The sequence below is a fragment of the Trichosurus vulpecula genome, chromosome 4 (genome assembly GCF_011100635.1).
Source record: "Trichosurus vulpecula isolate mTriVul1 chromosome 4, mTriVul1.pri, whole genome shotgun sequence".
NCBI classification, from domain to species: domain Eukaryota; kingdom Metazoa; phylum Chordata; class Mammalia; order Diprotodontia; family Phalangeridae; genus Trichosurus; species Trichosurus vulpecula.
Genome location: NC_050576.1, coordinates 12,553,142 through 12,576,689, shown reverse-complemented (window position 1 = coordinate 12,576,689; position 23,548 = coordinate 12,553,142). Strand labels below are relative to the sequence as shown.

Genomic DNA, 23,548 nt, shown 5'->3' with positions numbered 1-23,548 from the left:
CAGGAAGCAGCTTCCTGAGCATCAGGAGAACTGGAGGCCATGGGTTTGGCTGTAGGCACCTCTCCATTATCCCATCCTTACTGGGTGACAGATGATGGGTCTTGGTGTCCCAGACAGCTAAGTCAACAAGTTAGAGAAGAGTTGTTGATCTACTATATATCAAGGAACTTGAGTCTGAACTAACAAACCCTACCTACAAACCCTCCAATTCGGTGTTATGAATAACACAGTTCAGAAATATCCCAGTTTTAATCTTTAAAAAATACTTCGATTCATTCAAAAATATATATATTTATCACCTGTTACTCCTAAAGAACTCTGGAAGATTAAAAGAGAAAACATAATCCCAGTGGCCTTCGAAATTTACAACCTAGTAGAGAATTAAGACATATACACAACAAAAGGCAATATGCAAGAGCTTCCCTAAGAAAGGCACCAGGTGTTAGAGTACTTCAGAGAGAAACAGCTCCCCAGGGAGGCTGCCTGGCCATAGGGTTAGAGCTAGGACATTAAGCATTAAGGATGCAGAGTTTCAGCAGGCAGAAGAGCTATAGGGAGGGAACTGAAAGTATTAACTGACTTGCAAGAGAGAAAGCAAGAGGCTTTTAAACAGCAAATGGTAGTATGGCTGTGCTAGTAGAAACAGGTAGTGAGGATGAGGCTAGAAAGGGAAGTCACAGACACCATGGCAAACCAGGGAAGCATACACTAAAGATTCCTTCGCAAACGGGTGCCAGATGCATCTCAGGAAGTTTCTCAGCAAAGGAATGACAGTGAGAAGGAAGCTGGGAAAGACAGAGAGGATGAGTATTATGAATGCCACTGCAATAACCTAGCTCAGAATTAAAGTCAAAAGTTAAACAGCAAATTAGCAAGGAAGAGGGAAGTCCAGGAGGCCAGATCTTTAATCCTGGAAAGTGTCAGACAGCAAGGTTTTGTTTTTTGTTGTTGTTCAGTAGCTTCAGCTAGGCAGATCACGACTTAGCAAAGATACTGGAATGGTTTGCCTTTTCCTTCTCCAGCTCATTTTACAGATGAAGAAACCCAAGCTAACAGGGTTAAGTGACTTGTCCAGGGTCAGACAGCAAGTAAGTGTCTGAGACCAGATGTGAACTCAGAAACATGAGTCTTCCTGACTCCAGGCCTGGTACTCTATCCACTGTACCACCCAGCTTCCCACCTTGTTCTACAGAATTATAAAAATATATCTTTCCAAATGAGGCAATCAAAACAAGGACTTCTGACATTTAGAGTTCTTCCTTTTACACACCTAATTTTTGTTTCCAGAATTCCTGAGCTTAGGTGTACTAACTGTTGGAATGAAAGCAGAATAACATTAAACATACTGACTCTTAATTTTCCAGATGCGGTAACCCGATGGGAGAGATTGAAGGGCACCAACAGACAAATGATCGAGTCTATTTCCAAGTGGACAATTGAATTTCTTTCAAAAGTTACCTTTAACTAAGGTAGTTAACTACTTCGGGCGGGCTTTCTAGACTGAAACTCAAGCAATACTGCTACAACTTGTGTCATATGACTCCTTCCTTCCTCCCTCCCTCCCCCTCTGTCTCTCTTTCTCTGTGTCTCTTTCCCTCTGTCTCTCCCCCCCTCCCCTTTCTCTCTCCCCCCCCTTCCCTTTCTCTCTCCTCTCTCTCTCTCTCTCTCTCTCTCTCTCTCTCTCTCTCTCTCTCTCTCCCCCCCTCTCCCTCCCCACTCCCACCAGCCCACAATTCCACAGTTCTCAAAATTATACTCTCTTTTCCAATTTCATGGTTACTACCCAAGATACTTAATAAATGCTTGTTGATTGACCCGGGTCCTCATTATCTGCCAAACAGACTGTTATAATGGATTCCTAACTGATCTCCGCCTACACCACTTTTGATCTCATCCTGCTCCAAACCATCCTTCACACCACTATTAAATTAATGTTTCTTTCTTCGTTAATCTGGTATCACTCAGTTGATCAGACTCCACAAACATCTCCATACTGCCCAAAGAACCCAGTCTAAACTCCATCATCTACAATTTGGAGCCAGTGACAGCCTGCCTTTAGTCTCATCATGCATCTTGGATGAAGCTGCCCTTCTCACCAAGGCCAAGCCCTCTCTTTGTACCCTAAATCAGGGCTGTCCAAAACGTGGGCAGCATACAGCCCCCAGGCTCTTCACTCCTTCTCTGAAAGGCCACTTAATTCCTCCTACCAGGTGGGCCTGGGGCCGGAAGTAACTGCAGCTGTAGTTCTGTAGCTGCACCTCCCCCACTGCCCCTGGGGCGGTGGCTGAACCTCGAACTCTGTCCCCCACAGTTTTTCCCACTGACCTTCTCTGTTGTCTTTGGTGTTTGTGGGTTGAGAAGTCTGGTAACTACCACAGCTCACTGATTCAGAGTGCTAGTGCCTGCTCCGCCCGGCTCCTGGTCTGGCTGGTCCTGCTGCCTCCCATGCTGAGCTCCACTCCTCTCCACTCCATGTGCGATAGACCTCATCCAGTGACCATCTAGGCTGTCCTGGGCTGGGTCCCTGCTTCCCTCTGCTATTTTGTGGGTTCTGCAGTTCTAGAATTTGTTCAGAGCCATTTTTATAGGTTTTTGGAGGGACCTGGCGGGGAGCTCACGCAAGTCCCTGCTTTCCAGCTGCCATCTTGGCTCCACCCCCTGATTACCATGCTTTCTAAACTGCTGAGTCTGCTGGCCTCCTTCTCAGTCCTGCTCTTAGCCTTTGCTGAATGACACCGTTGGCCACCTCCTTCCTTTGGACACTTGCTTCCCTGGGTTTTGGTTACATTGCAGTTAACTGGCCTAATGCACCTAAGTTCAAATCCAACCTGAGACACTTACTAGCTATGTAACCCTGAGCAAGCCATTCTACTAATGTCTGCCTCAGTTTCCTGTAAAATGGTGATCATACTGGCACTTCCCTCCCAGAGTTGTTGTGAGGACCACATGAGATTATATTTTAAAGTGCTTAGCACAGTGCCTGGCACAAAAAAGGTCTCCATAAATCCTTGTTCCCTTCCCTTTCCTGTCTCTGGGCTCCGCCCATTCCTCAGTTTTCTTGATGGGTCATCACTCTGGTTAAGCCATCTGCAGGTGGGTATACTCTTAGGCTCTTATTTCTACACAAACTCTCTTGGAGAGTTCATTAGCTTTGGGATCCATTATTATCTCTATGCAGATGACTCCCAGATCTTTATGTTCTCTCCCCTGGGCTGCTGTCCTAAATCACCAATTGCTTGTTGGACTTTTCCTATTGGACATCCCATAGACATCTCAACCTTGATATATCTAAACTTTCTACAACTCACTTTTCTCCCTAAATACTACCTTCTTCCTAGTTTATCTCCGAGAGCACCACAACCCTTCTAGTCCTCCTCCATTCTGCTCTCTCCCTCACCTTCGATATCCAATAGATAACCAAGGCTTGTCCGTTTTTGTGCCTACATCCCCTCACCACTTCCCATGACCACTCCCCTAGATCAAGCCCTCCTTGCTGCTCACCTGGGCTACTGAAGCAACTTTGTAATCAGACGCCCTGAGCCCCACTCTCCCCCCTCGATAATGTACCCTTCACACCACTGCCAAAATTATATGCCTAAAGCACAATCAACCAACAAGTATTTATTACAGGTCTATCATATATAATATGTATATCTTATATAAGGTATAAGATATACATATTATATGTCTATCATGTGCAAGGCATTGGATGATCCAATACAATTTCAGTCCATGCCCTCAAGGAGCTACGTTCTCAGGGAGGACAGGATGAAGATACCTGTTCAAAGATAACAAGCCAGATACAAAATAATCACTGTCAGCCAGTCAGCAACGTTTATTATTCACCCACTCCGTGCCAGGCACTGTGTTAAGCACCTGGGATACAAAAAAGAGCAAAACCACATCTCGGCCCAGAAGGAGCTCACCTTCTAATGAAGGACACAACAAAATTATGCATACAAGATTTCTAAAGTGTCAATGCGGTAATCTTAAAGGGGAAGCACTAAAAGTGAGCGAGGGGGGTGGGAACATAGGACACAGGGAAGAGATGTGAAGGGATTTCAAGTGCCAAGGGGGGGCATTACAGGCACAGGGCCAGGACACCAAGAGAGGAGAGAGAAGCTGGGGATACACATGGCTCAAAGGGGAGAGATTGGTAAATTGGTAACTAACCTGGAAAGATAGGCCCGAGTGGACTGAGAAGGGCTTTGAATGTCCCAACAGGTCTAACCACCCTAGGCTCCGCTCCCATCTGCCTCAGGCCATCACACAGATTCCTTTACTTGTCATTTAAATAGCCTCTCCTCCCCCAGCTCCAGCCTCCCCTCCTCCAGTCCAGGTTCCTTCCTGTTCTGAATCCCCAGTATAATTCATGCCTTTCACAGCCAGGCTGCGGGACTCCCCCACCTCCTCGCCTCCATCTCTCTGAGTCCCTAGCTTCCCTCAAAGCTCACAAGTGCCCCAGCCTAGAAGCAGCCTGATGTGATCCCCTATTGCTGCTTCTAGTGATCCCTCTAGAACCCCTCCATTCACTATCTGGGCCCACGTTCTTCCTCCCTGGTAGAATGTAAGCTCCTGTAGGGCAGGGACTATTCCTGTTCCCTTCACCTCCAGCACCTAGCAAGCAGTAGGTGTTTAATAAATGCTCCGACCAGCCTATGGACTGTGCCAGAACATGGTCTCAACTGTTCTACTTCCACTCAGGAAGGAAAGCTCTTGGTTTCAGCCAGGACACATTCCACCTTTACCCGGCTCCTAAAATTCTACTCATTCCTCAAAGACCCAGCTCAACAGCCCGGGGAGGCCCTTCCCTAACTCTTAGCCCCTCTGGTTCTGAGGCAGTCACAGATGAAAAGGAGGTCCCTTCCTCCTTCCTTGGGGCCATGTCTCCCATTTTCCCAGAACCCAAGGACCTATCTATCCCTCTCTCTCCTCTTCATTTTCTCATCTACGCCTCCCCCACCTCCACTGGCCAACAAACAACAAAGAGCAGATTTTCCTCTTAAAACCAGAATCAAACACTGGGACCCCCAAGAGCCCCTCAAGTGTTGGTACACCCTGCCCTCCCCCCTCCCCCACCCATGGTCTCGGCATGGGGTAATGCAGAACTCCAAAGAATGGTTACATCCCAGCTTTCCCAGGCTCACCCCATTCTCTAACAATCCTGCTACAGAGCCCCAAGGCTACTCTGAAAACTGCTCCCTCAAAGATTAAATCGTGATCTAACTGAGAAGTCCGAAGATCCTTTGTTAGTCCTTCCCTGTCCCCCAGCACCATGGCAGCTTTGAACCCATTCTCCTTCTCTCTCTCTCTGTGTCCTCTCCCCACTCCCCCTCCTCTCTCCATTTCCTGGGCAGCACTTTCTCCTAGTTCCTAGGCACCAAGAACAGCAACCAAGCAGCCTGTCTAACCTGCCTTCTCAGCTTCTTTTGCTGACTCAGGACTATCTTCTGTCTTGTCTCCCCTCTTCTCTCCTCACAAACTTGTTCCCCCAGTAATCAACTTTACCCTCTTGGGTTCAATCATCACCCAGATCGCTAAAGTCATATATCTTATACTACTCTCTCTCCTGAATTCTAGTCCCACAGATCCAAATCTCCTCGTGGGAGCCCTTCTGGTGCATCTGATGTAATGTGTCCAAAAAGGAACTCTTCCTTTCTCTTTCTCCCAAACCCAGCCCTCCTCTAGATTTCCCCATGCCATTTAATATCATCATAATTTTCTCAGTTTTTTTCAGCTAGCACTTCTATCATCCTTGCCTCCCCATTACAATGTGAGGCAAATTAATGTTTGTAAAGCGCTCAGCACAGTGCCTGGCACATAGTAGGTGTTTACTAAATGCTCATTTCCTTACTCCCCTTTCCTCCTTGTAAGCATGGACTTCGTTTTTTCCTATCTGTATGCCTCACCCACTGTTTCTAGAGCTCATCGGATTTCTCCTTTGCTCACATCGCTTCCTACCTTTTACCATACTTTTATCCATGTTGTCTCTCACCCCCTCCCTTCCATGTTCCTTAGAGGGAAATTTATAGTTTTATTTTCGACTTTGCATCTACAATATTTAGCACCAGGGTCTTAATGACTGACTGTTGATAAACTGCCATCCCTGTAGGGCACTAACAAGACGCGCAGAAAGGCAGCAAGAGTCCTCTGAGCAAAGTTCTGGCTCACACACTTTTGGCTCCTTTGAAGATTATCCAGTTTAACCTCCTCAAATTATAAAGTAAGAAGCTGAGGCTGAGAGAGGCAAGGGACTTGTGCCCAAAGTCACCATAATGTATCATATTATATTATATTACATATACTATAACTACAGATGCGGGAGGAAAAGTCTCCCTTTGGTCGTTTTGCACTTTCAGGACCCCATTCGGGTTTTTCTTGGCCATTTCTTTCTCCAAGAAGGAAACTTACTATTCGTCGAATCCAACAACTGAATTTTATAGGAGGGACACTGAAGCCTCGAGACTATAAGTGATGTATCTAGGAGCAGAGACAATCTCGGAAATGGGTTGTTTCTGATATTTACAATACGGGTGTCCTCGAGCAAGGCACTTAAGTAGGTCTGTTTGCACCTCAGCAAGATGAAAGGGGTGCATTAGACCGCCTCTGAGGTCCGAAGGCAGCCTCTAGTATTAGCTGAGTAGCCATGGGCACGTCACTTCATGTACTTGGGCCTTAGTTTCCTCGTCTGTCAAGTGAAGTGCTTGGTGGCCTTTGAGGGTCCTTCTAGCTAGAAATAAATCGATGATTCTCCCAACACAGACTAGCATGTGGTGACTTTGGCAGAACCATGGTCTCCCTCGTGAGAACGTGAGCTTCTGGAGGGTCCCATTCCCACAGGGTCAGCCCTATCTTAAATACTTGGCAGATGCTTATAGACTGACTGGTGACTGACCTCTATAGTCCAGCTCTTCGCTTAGGGATGAGGAAAACGAGGCCCAGAGAGGCAGAAAAGGGCCTTCGGCGCCCAGGATCTCGGGGTTGGGGGGAGCGGAGGAAAGATTAGACCCCGGGTCCCCGCTCGGCTGCGGTACTGTGTCCCCACTTATTTCCAGCCACCATGCCCAGATGCCTGGGCGCTGTCTATCCCGCAGAATCGTGAGCTCCTGGAGGAGTCACGGTCTGTTTGGGGGTGTGCTTTGCTCTGCATCCCCGGCGCTTACCGGGCGCACGGCGGGTTTCTGACCGGCTTATTTCACCTCCTCCACCCTTCTTCCTCCTCTGCGGGCAGGGGCTTGGGCGAGGCCAGGCCCCAGGGAGGAGGCCGCGGGTGGAACCCGAGCCCAGGAGGGGAAGCCGGAGCAGGGCCGCGCCGGCGGACTTACTGCACGATGTTGGCCGGCTTGGGCATGGCCGCGGCGGCGGAGGCTGCGGGGGCCGCGACAAGTGCGGGAGCTGCGAGAGCTGCGAGGGCTCCGGCGGCGGGGTCGGGGTCGGGCGCGGACGCGCTGTTGGCCCCGGCGCCATGGCGACGCCGACGCCGGCCGCCCGCCCGCTCGAGCCCAACCAGCGGCCGCGCGGTTGGCTGCGGCAGCGGCGCCGCGCCCGGGAGGAGGGCGCAGGCGGAGGGCAGGGCCCGCGGTTGGCGGAGGCGGAGGAAGCTCCGGGCCACGGCGGGCGGGAGGCGGGAGGCCCGGGCGCCAGGCCCCTCCCAGGCGGCGAGCGTCCGGGGCTGCAGGCGGATGGATGGGGCTCCTTCAGGCGGCGCTGGCGGCGGCTGTAAGTGCGGCGCGCGGAACCCTCCCCCTGCCCCCCCTCCCCTGCCGTCCCGGGACCCCAGCCCCCCCCCTCCGCTTCCGGGGTGCGAGGACGGAGCGGGGCCGCTGTCCCAGCCCCGGGCCCCGCCCGCCCCGGGGGGGCCCCGCCAGGTCCCGGCTCCCGGGCCGCCGAGTGACGGCTAGGCGAACGCGCATGCGCGCTCCCGGCTCTCTCTGCCCCCCACCCCCGTGCACGCCGCCCGACCTGTCACCCACGTCCGGGCCGCGGCTGCGGCGCGCGTTCCCTCCCCACCCTCCCACGGCTGCGCGCCTGGTGCTGCCTTGGGTCTCTAGCGCTTCGAGCCAGTCCGGGTGGGGCCGCGCCCGTCGGCGGCGCCGCGCAGTCCGCGCCCCCCCCGCCTCGCCCTGCCCCGCCCACTCCGGCGCCGCGCGAATCGGCCCCGCCCCCTTCCTGGCGCGAGGAGCGCTACGGGGGTGGGGGGGCGCCCTGGGGTGAGGAGGGGAAGGGGAGGGGAGCTGGGGGAGGGGACAGGCCGGAAGCGTGCGGGGCTAGAGGGGAAGAGGAAGGAGGAGAGGGGGGAGGGGAGCGGGAGGCGAGGAGAGGAGGGGGAGGGGAGGGAGCGGCGGCCCGCGGAGCTCTGGAGGGGCCGTGCGGCCGAGCCCGGGGCTACCCCCGCGTCCCGGGAGGCGCCCGGCGCGCGAGCCCAGCCCGTAAGTAGAGGGGGCGGGGCCGGGGTTGGGCAGTGGGGGCAGGGCCCGGGCCCCCCCCTCAGACGCTCTCGTGTCTCCGCAGATGGTGTGGTGGCCCGCTTCTCCCAGTGCCTGGCCGAATTTCGGGCGTGGTTAAGAACCAACTGGCTGCGGTTCAACCCCGACAAGCCGGAAGTGATGCTGGTAGGCCGCGGGGGGGAGGGGCACCCCTGCGGGGGGGCACCCCGGGGCGGGGGGTGGCCCGCCGTCCCGATTCGGTCTCGGACATCGCATTGTCCGAGCGCGACCGGGTGCCGGGGACTGTAAGGGGGTGCGTTCGTGACGAGTGTGCGGGCAGGACCGGAGACGGCCGCGCGAACCCCCCAAAACAGCCGAGTCTGGCCCTCCAGGCCTCTAGCTGGGGGCTGCACACGGAGGGCTGCGCCATCCGTAAAATGGGGGAGGGGGCCTGCGCTACCCCACCCCGCGCTCCCTCTCGTGGGAGAAAGGCCCCGCGTGCAATTGTGGGGGGGGGGGCCGGGATGGAAGTGGCCGCATCTTCCTGGGGGGTAAAGTGACAGCCGAGTCACCTAAGGTGTGGTGGGGGCCGTCCCTCTCCAGAAGCCGCGGTCAGCCTGCCCGTAAGCGGCACCAGAATTCGAACTGAGATCGTCTTTAACGTAGCCCGGGGAAGTAAGCGCTGTCTGGATTTTCCTGGGCTAGTGTCCCACAGCCAGCATGCCTCCTGGGCAGCTGAGGCTTGGTGACCCGAGGCCAGTTCTGGGTCCTTAACGCTAGAGGGCCACCGGAAGGGAGATTAAAACTGGTGTGGAACATGTCTAACCTAATGAATGAAAATACTCTCCAATATAGATAATGTTAATTTGTGGTATTTCAAGTCTGTATGTGGCCCGATCGATATTTGCTCTATATCTACACCACCCTCTATTTTTTTTAATCCAGACATGTTATCTATTTGCCACGGGGACTGTCATTTTTAAGTCTACAGAAGATACTATTAAAAGCTCATTCACTTTAGAGGGAATTTGGAGATGCTGAGCTCGGGCTAAAATGAGACCGGGCTTTCAGAAACGTTTCACCTGGGCGGCTGCACAGTCTGAATCAGATCGGTAACAAATGGTTTGTGCCAAAGAGGCGCCAATGTCATCTTCATGATAACAATGTTTCCTCTTTGCTTTGGAGAAGTAACTTCTTCAGTTGAAAAACAGATGAGAGTATCTACCAAAATAGGCGTATTTTGTCCTGTGTATACTTCAGTACCTGCTGTGTATTGTTAGAGTTCTTGGCTGTACTGCAGTATTTGAGCCTGATTCTTTTGCAATAGGAAGAATGATCTACATCTCAAGTGAAAACAGTTTGTGTTGGTTTCTTTTCGGTTGATTTTGCCCTTTAGTTTGTCAAGGTGTCCTTTTTACATCATCTCAGTTTTGCCGTTTTTAATGAAAGTTGTTGCTAGCAAAGGGCTTGTTAACTGCAGAACTAGATCTCCAGAAAGGCCTTTTTGTACCTTCACCTACAGATTTTCCAATGATTTGCACGATTAGTGATAAAAATTTAACATACTCCCATCCATCGAAAATAATCTAAGTGAAGAATGGATGTGGAAAGGACTTTGTAAAGAAGTTTCTAAATCTGTACTAAGTAATTGAAATGAATTGTGTGAAGCGATTCCTGCTGTGGAATTTTAGTCACAAAACCCTTTTGTAATTTTCATTTTGTACATTTTATCATAGTAAGCGTTTTTCTCTGGATACTGTATCTTGAACATCATTTTAATAAATCTGAAAACAGGAACTGTCAAATGGGTTGTTCCTAATATTTACATTTGCCCTGTGCCTTAGAATACTGTCAATGGCTTGGAGGTTCTGCACCTCCAGTGCCATTGCTGTGGTCATTTTGCAGCCTCTGGGTGTGTACCCTGATCTCTGTGGCTCTAACACCCCTAATTGTCCTCCATTTTGTCCTTATCTGATATTCTTCTGGAGCTCTCAGCTCCCTGGCAATGTTGCAGTAGCTATCCTTTGATGGAAATTCTGCCTTCTGCCATGTACAGATAGCTTCATCCTCTTTTCATTTGTTCACTCAGCGAAACTCATTCTGTCTTATTACTCTTTTTTTTTTTTAAGACGTCTCTTGTCATTTTTTCATTTGGAAGCAATTTAGTTGGATCACAATACGTTTAAAACCAAATGAGACAAATAGCAAGCCCTTTGCTTTCCTTGCAACTTGGGGGGAGGGGGATCCACTTAATTTTGGGTGGGGCGCTGTAAGGGGCCCTGATGAATGGCGTCATCTTCCACCTAAATGAGCTCACTGCTGGACTGACGTTTAAAGGCCGAGGCCATCAAGAAATCGAATTCAAAACGATGTAAGGAAATGTATGGGTGTGGTTCCTTTTGGGTGTGATAGTGGGGGCGGGGGGGGGGGCCGATAGTACATTATTGAGTCGTGGAGGGAAAGTGACATTGGCCCAGAACTTACACGCAGAGGTTCGGAGTCTTGGCTCGTGGGGCCACGGCAGCCCCCCCTCCCCTGGACCCAGAGCCGGGGGCTGCGGGTCAGGGGTCAGTGGGGCTCCTCCGTCCTCTCTCCTTGCCTCTCGTTTCTCTTTTCCTCCCTCTCCCTTGCCCTGTCCGGTGTCTCCCATCCTCCGTCTCGGCGTCTCTGCGCTTCGCTGAGCACAGGAGGCCAGGGTGGGGAGACCCGGTTGGCGCGCCCGCCTCCCCGAGGGCTGGCGCCTCGCTGGGCCTGGGGTCCGGGCTCGTGAGTGGGTTGGTCTGGGTGAGAGCAGCCCGGCCCCGCCTCCCCCCCCCCCGCCCCGGGCCCGCGCGCTCTCGCGCCCCGCCTCCCCCCTTCTTCCCCCCCACCTCGCGCCCATCCCGCGGCGGGAGGGGAGAGGAGGGGGAGGGTGGTGGCTGGCGCGCGCGCCCGCGGGGTTGGGGGCGGGGGGGGGGGTTGGCGCGCGCGCGCTCGGCGGGGCCGCGGCAGCAGTTGGGCAGCCCGGGCGCCTTTGGCAGCAGCAGCGTCGCAGCGCTAGCCGCCGCCTGGCTGCGCCGGCCCCGCCGAGCCCCGACCCGGCTCACATCCGGGTTCCGGCCGCAGCCCCCCCGCACCGCCCCCGCCCCGCCGCCGCCGCCGAGATGTGACCCGTCAGTGCGGCCAACATGGCGGAGGTAAGAGAGCGGGCGCCCCCGCCCGGAGCCCCCCTGCGCTGGGGGAGGGGGAGGGGGCCCGGCCCAGGCCCCACCGCCCACCTGTTGCCGCGCTCCGGCCGCCCCCGGAACTTAGTTGGGACGGACGGCCGAGGGCGGGGGCCAGGCCGGGCCAGGGAGGCTCCGGGAACGCTGGGGAAAGTTGCCTGGGGGGGGGGGGGCCGGGCTGGGGGCGGGGGCGGTAGGGGCCGGGTCGCGGGGCGCTCTGCGGGCCTCAAGGACCTCCGGCTCTTCGTCCTGCGGGCGGTGTCAGTGGTCTCGGGGTTGTCAGGAGCGGGCGGGGAGGGCCGAGCTGAGCGGAACCAAACTTTGAAGGGAGAGGCCCCCAGGTGCGGGTTTGGGGGCTCCCCCAGCGCAGCTGCGGGCGTGACAGCGGCGCCCCAGTGCAGAGGCTCCTCGGTGCCGGGGCCCCTCCCGCGGTTTCCAGCGTCTGGGGCGCGGGCACGTGAAGTTTGATCACTTTTTGGGGGGCTGTCCTTGGTGGTCAGTGCATTCATAGAAACCCAGATTCAGAGCTGGAGGGTCCCCAAAGGTCCCGGAGGCCAAGATCCTGGTCTGTTCTGCCGCAGGGTTAAGTGACCAGGGCTGGGGTCGGGGCTCCAAGTTGGCCCCTAGCTGTTTCGGAGGGCTGGGGGAGGGGGCTGGCGGGAGAATTGAGGGAGGTGTGTGCCGGCTTATCTAATGGCCTCCTAGGGTCTTTATGTAAGTCTTTTTCTATTTTATATCCTTCAGATACTTGTAGATGGTTTTATTGACGGTGCTATTTAAAAAAAAAAAAAACTTGTTCTGTGTCCTACATAAAATCTAGAACAGATGAGAGTTGAAAAGGGAAGACAAAGTTCATACTCTACTTTTTATTGGTTAATGGCATTCATCTCCCAGTAATTGGAGTGATTTCAGAAAATGCTGGACAGTTTAAAATAGAGTTTCAGGTACTTGAAAGATAATTTTGGCTGTAGAAATGCGTTGTATCTGTTTTTATTTAAGTGCTCCTCTCGTAAATGCAGAATAATCTCACTTCTTCCTTAGGATATCCTATAGGGCTCTTCGTATTGTCATTCAGGTGCCAAACTGCTGAACTCTTTGGAGTTAAGACCCTGATCCTTGAGGGAGCTTAGAACAAAGGGTGGAATAACAATGAAATCTAAACAACATTCTGCATTTGTTTGATTTTTGGGAAGGGAAAAGATTGAGGAAGAACCAGTTTCTAGTGCAGGAGTTCTTAAGTTGGGTATTAGAACCCTTTTTTTTTTTTTTTTTTTTTTTTTTGCATTCTGAAAACTCAAGGTAATTGGTTTCCTTTATGATCTTATTTTTGTTTTTGTAACTGTTTTGTTTATGCATTTAAACACATTCTGAGAATGTGGGAGGCTTTACCAGCCTGCCAAAGGGGTCTGTGATGCAAAAAAAAAAAAAAAGGTAGAGAAAGATGTAAATTTCAGCTTCCTCTCCCAAAAAAGTATTGGTGCCAAGAGTTGTAACCATGATGTTTATATTCTTTGTAAAGTCAGTACACAATTTTACATCTCATTCACTTCAGTTCGTATGTAGAAGTAAGTTCAGTAATTGTAGCAAAGATTACGTAACAGTAGCTTTGGGCCAACGCAGTGTTGGGCTTTACAGTCTGTAGAAATTCTTCATGATGCCTAGTAAAGAACAGGGCACCACCAGATCTGGGTGTTGGGACCTGACCACTGGGGGAGAGGTGGAGGAGTTCAAGAACCAGAAAATGAGCCCGTCTCTAAGTACATGGGAATGGTCCTGATACTGAGGGTCTCAGAACTTCCTTGGAGGTGGGCTTTCTTGAAGAACCTGGAACATAAAGGGAAGGGTCATTAAGGTTTAGATCCAAGTGGAGGAAGACTGGAATGCTAGACCTAGCGAATAAATGCAGAGACTAGAGCTTGGGCGCCAGCTCTCCAGGCCCAAGGTCAGAAGTGTTAGATGTGTAGCTGATTCATACTGAACCAGATTATTTAACAACAGTCCCCCCCAAAAAAAAAATTATTGTCACTATTTGGTTTTCTTAGTAATGCCTTCACAGGGACCCTCGTTTCTGTCTAAGTTTGACGCTCCTGCTGTGGCATTCTGGAAGACTGGAGTGATTGCAAAGAAAACACTGTTGTTGGGAGAGGAAGCTAGTTCCCTTATTCCCCTGCTTTGGTGTGATGAGTGGGTTGGAGAGGGTTGAGGCAAGAAGCCTTCTTAGGAGGCTGTTGTGATAATCCAGGCAAGAAATAACAAGGACCCAAAGTATGGTGGACTGGTCAAGGGTAGAGAAGGGTGAGGCTGGGAGAGATGTCAGGGAGATTGACTTAAAACACTTAGAAATTGACTCCATTGAGGGTTCAAGTCTCCAGTACCTGGAGGAGTGGTGGTGCCCTTGAGCCAAAGGGGGAGATTGAGCTCTTGAATTAGTTTTCATGTGCAGTTGTTGTTAGAGCCTAGTTTAGGCCGATGGTGATGAGACTGGATGAGATCCTGACTGTTTTAGTGAATGAGATTGAGAGAAGTCCAGGCTAATTCCAGGTTTGAGCATGGCTGACTAAATGATGACAACGTAGAAATAGGGATGTGTTCGAAGTGGATATATTGGGGGTCTAGGGAGAGAGCCCAGACCACTGAGTGCCTCTGGTGGTTTGGGGTTTTGCTCTAATTTTGTATTTATCATCCACAAAGGCAATAATCTAGTTAGTTTATTAATTTAATGATAGTTAAGCCTTTCTGTCATTGGAAACATTTCCCCTAAGGCATTAGAAAAGTCTGAGATTTGGCAGGTCCTACTTAGTTGGCAAGTCTTTGGGCCCAGCGATGGCCTGTGGGGATGGAGTCTGCAGTCTTAAACAGCCTTGCTAAGCAGGGGGAGCTCCACCAGGGGCATGGATAGGTTTAGCCAGGGCAGCTCTGGGCTATCTTGGGGGGGGGGTTGAAATCTTAGTCTTCGAGGGGGCACCCACACCAACAAAATCCTTCCACCACGCCCCACCCCCTCAGATATTTAATGCCGTTCATAAATAAAACTACTGGGCTGCATGATAGAAATAGGGACAAGAGCTTTTCCTTGGTGGGAATGACCTCGCCAGAAGAGGTAGCTCCTGTTGGGAAGCTTCCTTTCAATGTATGCTGACACCTTCTCTGCAACTTATTCTTTTTTTAAAACATATTTTTACTTTGTTAAATATTTCTCAAGTATGTGTAAAAAAATTTTAACATTCATTTTTTTAAAAATTTGAGTTCCAAATTCTCTCCCACCCATTGGAAAGGCAAGCAATATGATATTGATTATCCATGTGAAGTCATGCAAAACATTTCCATAATAGCCATGTCTGCAACTTATTCTTAAGGAAGCTGCCTAGAACCTAAAGGATAATTGACTTGCTCAGGGTCACATAGGCATTACTGGGACTTGGACTCAGGTCTTGTTATGAGGAAGGTTTTTAGCACCTCAAATAAGTACACTTTCTTTTCTGTCACTATTTTTCAACTAAGAGGGAAAAATGCTTTACTACCAGATTTCATGTGTAATTACATAACACTGTTGATGGAATCATTTTTTCACATTTTAAATGCCCAAAGCTGTAATTATTGGTGTCAAGCATAGGTTTTGCCTTGGGGTATAGACAGGTACCAGTACCTAATGTGACATCACTGACCTTCAGAAATACTGAGTGGTGTGGCACTTGGCCTCACATTTGAAACATAAAAGAAAAAAAGAAACCTTGTGGAATTTCATTCTCAAGGATATTTTAGTATTTACCCCAAATTCTATTTTCTGTGAAAATTTTGTCTTCTGTTTAAAGCATTACCTCTGTGAAGTTCAGATCTTAAAACTATTTCTGGTTTTAAACTAATCAAGAGACCATTCAAATTGAATTTGGTAAACCTGGAAATTTCAAATTAAATGATACATAGTATTCATAAATCTTATTAATTCACCCATCTGACAATTAAATTTTATTTAGTTTTATAGCAGCATGTTAAATGGGTCACTGCTATAAGATGGCTCATTATACAAATCTAGATACTTCACTGCTCACATAACCCCTGAAACAACTCGAGAAAAGCCTGGTCCAGTCACTCAGGTGTTGAGTCCTACTCTCTGCTCTACCTTGGGAAACCCAAGGGGTGGAGGATTGCTGCTCCATTTCATACAGTGGGTCCATCAGCACATCTGTCTTAGACAGGCACTAATAAGGATGAACAGACTAGGTGCTGGGCCCAGAATTAAACATAAGAAAGAAAGGTAGGCTGGGCTGCTGTAGGAAATGGTGCTTCTCTGAGGGACTCTTTTTAAGGGTTTATTGAAGGAGATGGCCAAGAGACCTAAGATGAAAGGACATGAGTAGGTTGTGATTTGAACCATTGGAAGAGTACTGATGTTGGGGAGATCTCAGACCACCAAAGCAGTATTGTGTGTAGCAGGCATTTATGTTTTCCAGAACTCAAATGATTGTAATTTTGTTTACAAATTTCCTTCATAAGCACTTGGTCAAGAAGAACACATATAGGGAAATGCCAGGCAAAAAATGCTTTTAGAAACAAAGATAGGCTAGAGCCCCATATGGAAGGACTGAGGGAGCCCTGAGCAGTTGTTTTGTCTAGTCTGAGATGCCCTCATTTCACAGAGAAAGGACCTTTGCCCACGATCACCCACTTCTCATGTCACAGGGTCCTAGGTCTAGAACTGGCAAGAGGGACCTCTGTGACTATCCCATCCAACACCCTCATCTTACAGCTGTGGAAACCGAAGCCCAGGAAGTGAGGCTCCAAGGTCACATAGGTCGCCCATTATCCCAGGCTCCAAGTCTCCTTTCCACAACCCCATTGGTTCCCAGTGTTAGATCCTCTAGCAAACCAGAGCTGCAGAGAAAAGAGGGCATTTGTCCCCACCTTCTCAACAAAGTTAGGAATGCCAGGCTGATTGAGCACCTACCATACCCACTTTTTGCTGCCATTATCTCACTCACAGCTGACTCCAGCCCAGAAAGATAGCGACCTGGGAGGTAGGCCCAACTCTCAGATAAGGACATTGAGCCTCTGGGAGGCCCCATCCAGCTCATCATGAATTGGCAAATACCATAGAATTTGTTGGCATTCATTTACACTTGTATGGTATTCTGGCAGTTTTCTCAACCCTGTAAAACAGTTGCCCCCCCCCCATAATTTGATACCTGTGCTTTATTCCATATTTAACATCTGTGCCAACCTACTTCTGTAAGATTGTTATTCTTTTCTCTTCTACAAGGGCTATTGCGGGAAAATTGGGGGGGGCTGTGTCATTGATTATTTCAGAAGTATTTCAAGTTTCTGCTTTATCTACAACACCAATTTTTTTGCTTGAAAAGTTACTAAAAACAGGGAAAACACCCATAAGTGACTTCTTTTGGTGGATAACAGACCTGAGACCAGAGAGAGATAAGCAAGCAAAGTCTAAATGCATGTGCATTTTGATTTATTTTTTAAAATATTGATTGACAGTGTGACAATAATTGGTGTGATGGTTAAATCTGTTTTCAACTAGAAATGTAGGGCTCTCCTGAAGACATCTAAAAGTAACTGGATGTCCTTTATAATTATTTCTATCAGTGACTTTATCTACTACTCCCATGCACCTTGGGTACAGATCTTAACTGTTTTTGAAGAGAAGCCTCCTTTCCAATGAAAACAGTTGTGTGGCATAGAAACAGCTAGGTGTCCAGGCAGAGGGATGATAGGCCTTACAGCCAGGAGACCTGAATTCAAATCCTGCCTCACACAAGTGTGACTCTGTGACTCAGCCTTTCTCAAATTCACCTTCCCCATCTGTAAATGGAGATAACAGTAAGAGCCCCTCCCTCCCAAGGTTGTGGGGTTGGGGTGAGCTCATATGTACAACGTACGTACCTGCCTATAATTTGTAATGCTGGCTGGTAGCATCAAAGGCCAGATCCCTTTATGAGCATTTTGATGGGGAAGAAAAAGGAACGTTGAGGAACCACCTAGAGTTTGCAGATGGCTCTTGTCGACCTGGGCAGCTCAGCTTGTTGGACCAGCCTTATCTTGGCAAGGTTGTAGGTCACATATCTGTTTTGGGGCCAGTGCCTGCCTCTTCAGAGACTGGCAGTGTGACATCATGGAAGACTTGGGCTCTTCCTAAGTCAGAATCCTGAGATACTTCCCCAGCTGGGTGGTCCCGGGCAAGGCACTGGCCTCTTCGTGTTTCTGTTTCCTCATCTGTAAAATTGGGTGGGGGTTGCCTCCTAAGGTGCTTTCCAGATTGAAATCCACTATCCTATTTCTTCATCCCTCTCTTGGCCATCTTTGGCACTTTCCCAAAGAGAATTCTTGTGAAAAATGAAGCTTTTAATTTGAAATTGCCTGTCATTTTCTTATAAAAATTAATACAAAATTCATACAGTGTAAGTTGAAGGTGGTGGTTCTATTATTAACATTTTGTATTCATTTTTTCCTAAACAAAAGCTGGTAACAAATGCAAAGCAATTAACATTGTTACATAGGCACCTGCTGAAGGAGGTTTCATTTCAACTTCAAATATAGATTAAAACCTAGGTAGAAAGACTGGGACCAGAGAGTGGCATTAACCACTCTCTGTGTTGCTGTCCAGCTTCATATACAGAATGTGTGCTCTTTCTGAATTGTTACAAGTATGCTACAAAATAGGATGTAAATTTAGATTATAATTCACTTAATGGGCATAGAAACCAAGGCCGCCTAATGGGGAGTGTAGCTCCGGATTTATTCTCTATACTTCCTACCAGTTAACTGTTGTTTAAACTAAAATATTTGACATTGAGTATTTTTGTCTCCCAGTTGATGAGCCAAAACTCGACCTAGCTCTGCTTTTCCCACAAAATTCATAGGTAGCATGATGGTTTTAGATTTTAATATCTTATATTGTACCTATGTAATTAGAGGAGTCTGTCTTTGCTTCTCGAATAATCTGAAACAATATTGCATTTTGGTCTTAGTTTCTAGACTCAGGAGTTTTTTTAAAAATTCCTCAAAATGGTGCATTTTCCCTCTGCTTGGCTAAATATAGCAGCTAGGATACAATTATATAAGAGATTTTAGTGTTTCTTAATCTATTCAGAGCTTTGGAAAGAAATGTAATACTCATGTAACATCTTGTAATTTGATCATTGAGAATAGATCCTATGATATTTGTATTTGTAAAACAATTTATATACACATATATATCTCTAGAAAAATGCTAATTTTTTTCCCTTTTTTTCCCTTAGCCTTCTGTTGAGTCTTCAAGCCCAGGTAAATATTTTTTATCCTGCTTATTTAACTTTCTCAATATCCTGCATAACATCTAACTAAAACCCAGAGGAATTTGGTTATCCTCTGAATTGCTTTTTTTCTTGCTTTGTACCTCTTTTTTCTCTTGTTAATCTATAGAAACAAGTCTTAGCATATTGCCCTTGGTCTGAGAGGGAAGACGAGGCTTCCAACAGGTCCTCCCCTAACTACTTTTGGACACTGTTTGTATCTCTCCATGGAGTTCCCCCTGACTGTGCTGGAGAGTCTTTGCTAAATAACAAGCCAGATTTCTGACACTTAAAATAATAAAAATATACAAGTTAAGCTGGAACTATAACATGTACAGTGTCAGAGAGAAATTTTCATCCCAGAAGAGACACATTTTTAACCCAAGGTAGGAGGAAAGGGGAGAAAATCTTGTAATGTAAGGAGTCCGAGATGAATGAATTGTGGTGGTGTCAGATCCTCCGTAAGTCACTGTGTTCCACTTGGATTGTTCTTGAGACCCCCAATCCGATATACTGAGAGCCTTTCTTCCCCTCCTAGTTTTCAGGCTGCGTGAGGATTCCTGCACTTATCTTAGCTCCACTGTAAAATGAGAGGTTTGGGAAGCGAAAATTGGGGGAAATGCAGAAAGATGTTCCATCACTCATCTCTCCATATTCCCTAAGGAAAAGGTAGAACCGGGGGCAAGGGCAGGGAAAGAGAGTGAAGATGCTCCTGCTCTTGACTGCTGCTCTAATCAGGACCTGCACTATTCTACCAGTTACATCCTCCAAAGGCCTTTGCTCATGGCTTGTTTGGATGGTGGTACTAATGCTGGACCCTTAAACCTAGGCCAGCCAAGTGCTAGCTCCAGCACTAGAGGGGTGAAGCCTCCCTGGGACCCTCGCAACACAGCTGTGTGTGAGGGGGACAAGTTGCATCCCCAGCAGAGCAGCTGACCCCAGCCGCTCGCAGAGATGGTATGAGGAGTGTGAGGACAACTTGGGGAACACAGCATCATGGCACATCTTTGTGTCCCCACTGTCTGTGTTGTAGAGAGCAAGGTTTCCCTTAAAGCTTATGCCAGAAATGTTGGGGGAGGCCAGAGCTGGTCCTTTACCTGCTAGAGAACCAGTCAGGCCTTTGAGGACAGCACCTACCAGTAGGAGGCCACAACTAAGATAAAATGAAGGAGGAAGCATAAGTGAGCGCATATATATACGTACACACACACACACACACACACACACACTCTCTCTCTCTCTCTCTCTCTCTCTCCCTCCCTCCCTCTCTCCCTCCCTCCCTCCCTCCCTCCCTCTCTCTCTCTCTCTCTCTCTCTCTCTCTCTCTCTCTCTCTCTCTCTCTCTCTAAGCAAAAGAATATCCAGCACCCTCCTTCACCTGAAGGAGGGCCCAGATGAGAAGGGGCCTTGGGAGATCATACCATTTAAGGACTGAGAGAAGGAACTGGGGATCCCAGGAGAACATGATAGACATTGTCAAGACTGTCATTTGGAGAAGAGACTAGACTGCAGAAGAGACCAGACTTGGGCTACTGAGTAAGACCTGTGTCATCACACATTGCTGGTGTGTAGGGCCATTTTGCTAAAAGTTTGCATTGCTAGTAATGGTTCTGTGGTGAAGAAAAACTCATTCAGGGACAGGGGTGGGAGAGAAAAAACCTAAATGAAATTTTTTATTTTTCAAATGGATTAGATTTGTTACATTTGATAGCAGAGGGTAGAAATGAGGAGCAGTGGGTGAAGTCACAGAAACCAGTTTGAATTGAGGCTCTGTGGGAGAAGGAATGTCATAACAAGGAGTGCTCGCCAAGGTAGAATGGACTGATTGCTGGGAAGGCTGGGCCCACTTCAGTAACCTCTCAGGGTCTTTCGCATTCTGGGGCATGTTCACAGATTGGTGCTGGCACTTCTCACTGCTAAGACCTGCCACCCGGCATGCCACTGGGTAGAAAGAAGTCTAGTCTGCATATCCAACCACTTTTTTTCTTTAGGTTGTATTAAAGCTGAGTCAGTGGTAAGCTGATAATATAGTCTATTGTACAGTGATTTTCACTGTAGTATTATGATCATTGTAATAGTAGTAGTAATAGCTGATACATATACAGCTTTTGAAAGTGTGCACACTGGTTTTCCTGGATTATCTTATTTAAACCTCACAACAACTCTGTGAAGTAGGATTCTAGAGATCTTGTCTCTATTTCTCTGCCCTCCCCCATCCTCTTTTCCTAACCTCCCTAAAGCTATGAACCTATTACCAGTGACATGAGGAACGAGTCACTTATTGGAGCCTCAGGTCCTTAGTCTGGAAAATGGAGCTCCTTCAGTACCACGTAGCTCACCAAGTGATTGTGAAGGTAGTGCTTTAGAAAGACTTTAAAACACTTTCTAAATGTGAGTTGTGACTTCTCATAAGTGCAGATATTAGCTATGAGCATCATCCCATGCTCGCCTTCTAGGGCTAGCCTGAAAACATGGCCATCCCTTTTAACATTGCTTCAATGAGAAGATGTGTTCTGATTTAACAACTCCCAAACACACTCGGAATGTGGTGCCTGTTTATTACTTGGGGACTGCCTGTAATTATGAGAAGTGGTCACATGTCCTCTTGTCTTCCTGTGATTAAAAAGTCATTCTCTTATATTGTCTAGGCCCTTTCTGCTGCTCAGGGAGGAACCTGAAGGGCCTTTCTTCCTTGCTAGTCAAATGAAACAATCATGGGACATCCAGTGTCACCCACCTTCATCCCCCAGCTGATGCTTGTGTTAGGGCAAGTAAGAAACAGGACAGACAGATAGGTAGAGTCTCTGAATCAGACCCAAGAAATGAGACCTTTCCTTGAATCCTGCCTACCTGCCTGCCTTTGGGCCAGAGAGGATAAAATGGGGAATTTGTTTATTGTCCACCTACTGTGTTCTTTTTATAATAAACAGTATAAAGGGCAGCCATACTGTAAGATGATTAGGGAGCAAAGCAAACAACAGTACTGAAGGTCTTTCAGCTATGATGATTGGCATTTCTGGCGTTCTCTTGATTTGAAAATCTTTTGGGAATCCAGCTTCTTTGAACAAAGTCATCACAAAGTTGATCCGGATACCCAAGGGTTCAGTGATAGTGGCAAACAAAGAGAACGTTAATGCTAGTAATATGTCAAGTGTAAGCCTGTTACGGGCAGGCCCAGGTGCAGCAGAAGGGACCGTCATACTTTCTAAGCTTGCTTGATCTGGTCTCCTGAGCCGTGACTGGCTGACCCCCTGTGGCCCTGGTTTCAGGGTCTATTCTGAGACAGAATGGAGTGAATCCATGTTTCAGAATGTTTCTCTTCCACTCCTATATTCTGTCTTTGCAATTCCTGACAAAATGACATTAGAATACAGCATCTTGGTCGCATTTACTCTAGTCTTTGTGTTGGTAACAGTGCACTTGTAAGAGTAAAGCAGTTTGCATCATTGTTTACATTAGGGCTTCTCAAACTTTGTCCACTCACGACCCCTTCAGCACTTCTTAAGCTGTGGGTTGCGACCCCATCTACGGTTCCTGTGAAGCCCTTTTTCACTACCTTGGCCTCTAGACCAAGGATCAGCAATGGCCTTGGGCCAAGTCTACCAGCCCAGACTTAAGAATGGTGGTTTCTATTTTTAAAGAAATTTAAAGTTTAAATAAATTATAAAATATAAAAAAATCTGTTTTTCACTTGCTGACCCTACAAAGGAGGCAGTAGTTTATAGATCCCCTGCTCTAGATTTTTGGGGTCAGAAATCAAGGAAGTATTTTGTTTTACTATATTGAAGCTGTTTTCTTGAATTCGTAGGAAATTAAACTACAAACTATGGATTATTTTATATAACTGCTTTTGGCAGTTATGTCATAAGATTAGGATGTTCTAGTAAAGGTTTCAAATATTAATAGACAATATAAATAACATTTCACTGGTGCATTGTCACTTTGGGGGGATGAAGTGTTCCATATGAATACATTTTCCAGGTAACTGAAGTTTTTATCCATTAAAATACCAGAAGATTTTCATTTTAACGCTTTTGGATGAAATTGTAAACGTATTATTTATTTCCTGCCTTATTAAGCATAGTAGCCTGTTAAGCCTGTTAAACACAGGTCATGATAGGACTGAAGTACTGAACATTGTAGTACTGCCTCCCAGGGTGTTTGCCTGTGACTTTCCAGTTCTTTTCTGCTTTTGATAGTTCCTCTGTCTCCTTCCTTGTGAGCTCTTACTCCTCCCTATGATCAGTGTTGCTTTTCCTCTGCTATCTTATTTTCTAAATGGTTGCCTAGATAAGCACCCAACCCTTCCATGATTGTCAGGGGAATGCATTTTGTGACAGCTTAGTGCCTGACAGACATTTTCAGACACTTTGTCGTTTGCAGCCAGGGTTAAGGTTGTGATGGTGTAGTTATTTTCTTTGTGAAATCATTCTAAGTAGATCCCTTCTTTTCACTTCAACCAATAGTATTGGATTAAAATCCATTATCGTTCTATTGCAAATACTGTGAATGATGAGCTCCTTTTAGTCCATCAGCCTTTTTTAGCTGAGTACATCATTTTCAGTTGATGAGTATATTAGGTACATAATACATGGGTACATTAAACAGGATGAACTGAAGGTTGATCAATTTTTCCC

General features: G+C 48.0%; 2 protein-coding genes across 4 annotated transcripts in view; one reads left to right on the top strand and one right to left on the bottom strand.

The window, feature by feature from the left end:
* The window catches only part of DNAI4 (dynein axonemal intermediate chain 4), a 73,985-nt gene extending 66,497 nt beyond the window's left edge, over positions 1 to 7,488 (bottom strand). The window contains exon 1 of the mRNA XM_036757759.1: positions 7,326 to 7,488. Within this exon, the coding sequence (XP_036613654.1) occupies positions 7,326 to 7,351 (26 nt within the window). The 5' untranslated portion in view covers positions 7,352 to 7,488. The remainder of the gene's footprint in view (positions 1 to 7,325) is intronic.
* A 169-nt stretch (positions 7,489 to 7,657) lies between these two features.
* MIER1 (MIER1 transcriptional regulator) overlaps positions 7,658 to 23,548 on the top strand; it is a 70,244-nt gene continuing 54,353 nt past the window's right edge. The window contains exons 1-3 of one of the 3 annotated variants that reach the window (XM_036754449.1): positions 7,658 to 7,719; positions 8,512 to 8,612; positions 18,880 to 18,904. In XM_036754449.1, coding sequence (XP_036610344.1) covers positions 7,683 to 7,719; positions 8,512 to 8,612; positions 18,880 to 18,904 — 163 coding nt within the window. In that variant the 5' untranslated portion in view covers positions 7,658 to 7,682. Of the gene's footprint in view, positions 7,720 to 8,351; positions 8,430 to 8,511; positions 8,613 to 11,441; positions 11,603 to 18,879; positions 18,905 to 23,548 lie in introns of those variants that run through there. The other 2 variants (XM_036754452.1, XM_036754451.1) reach the window with 2 other exon arrangements.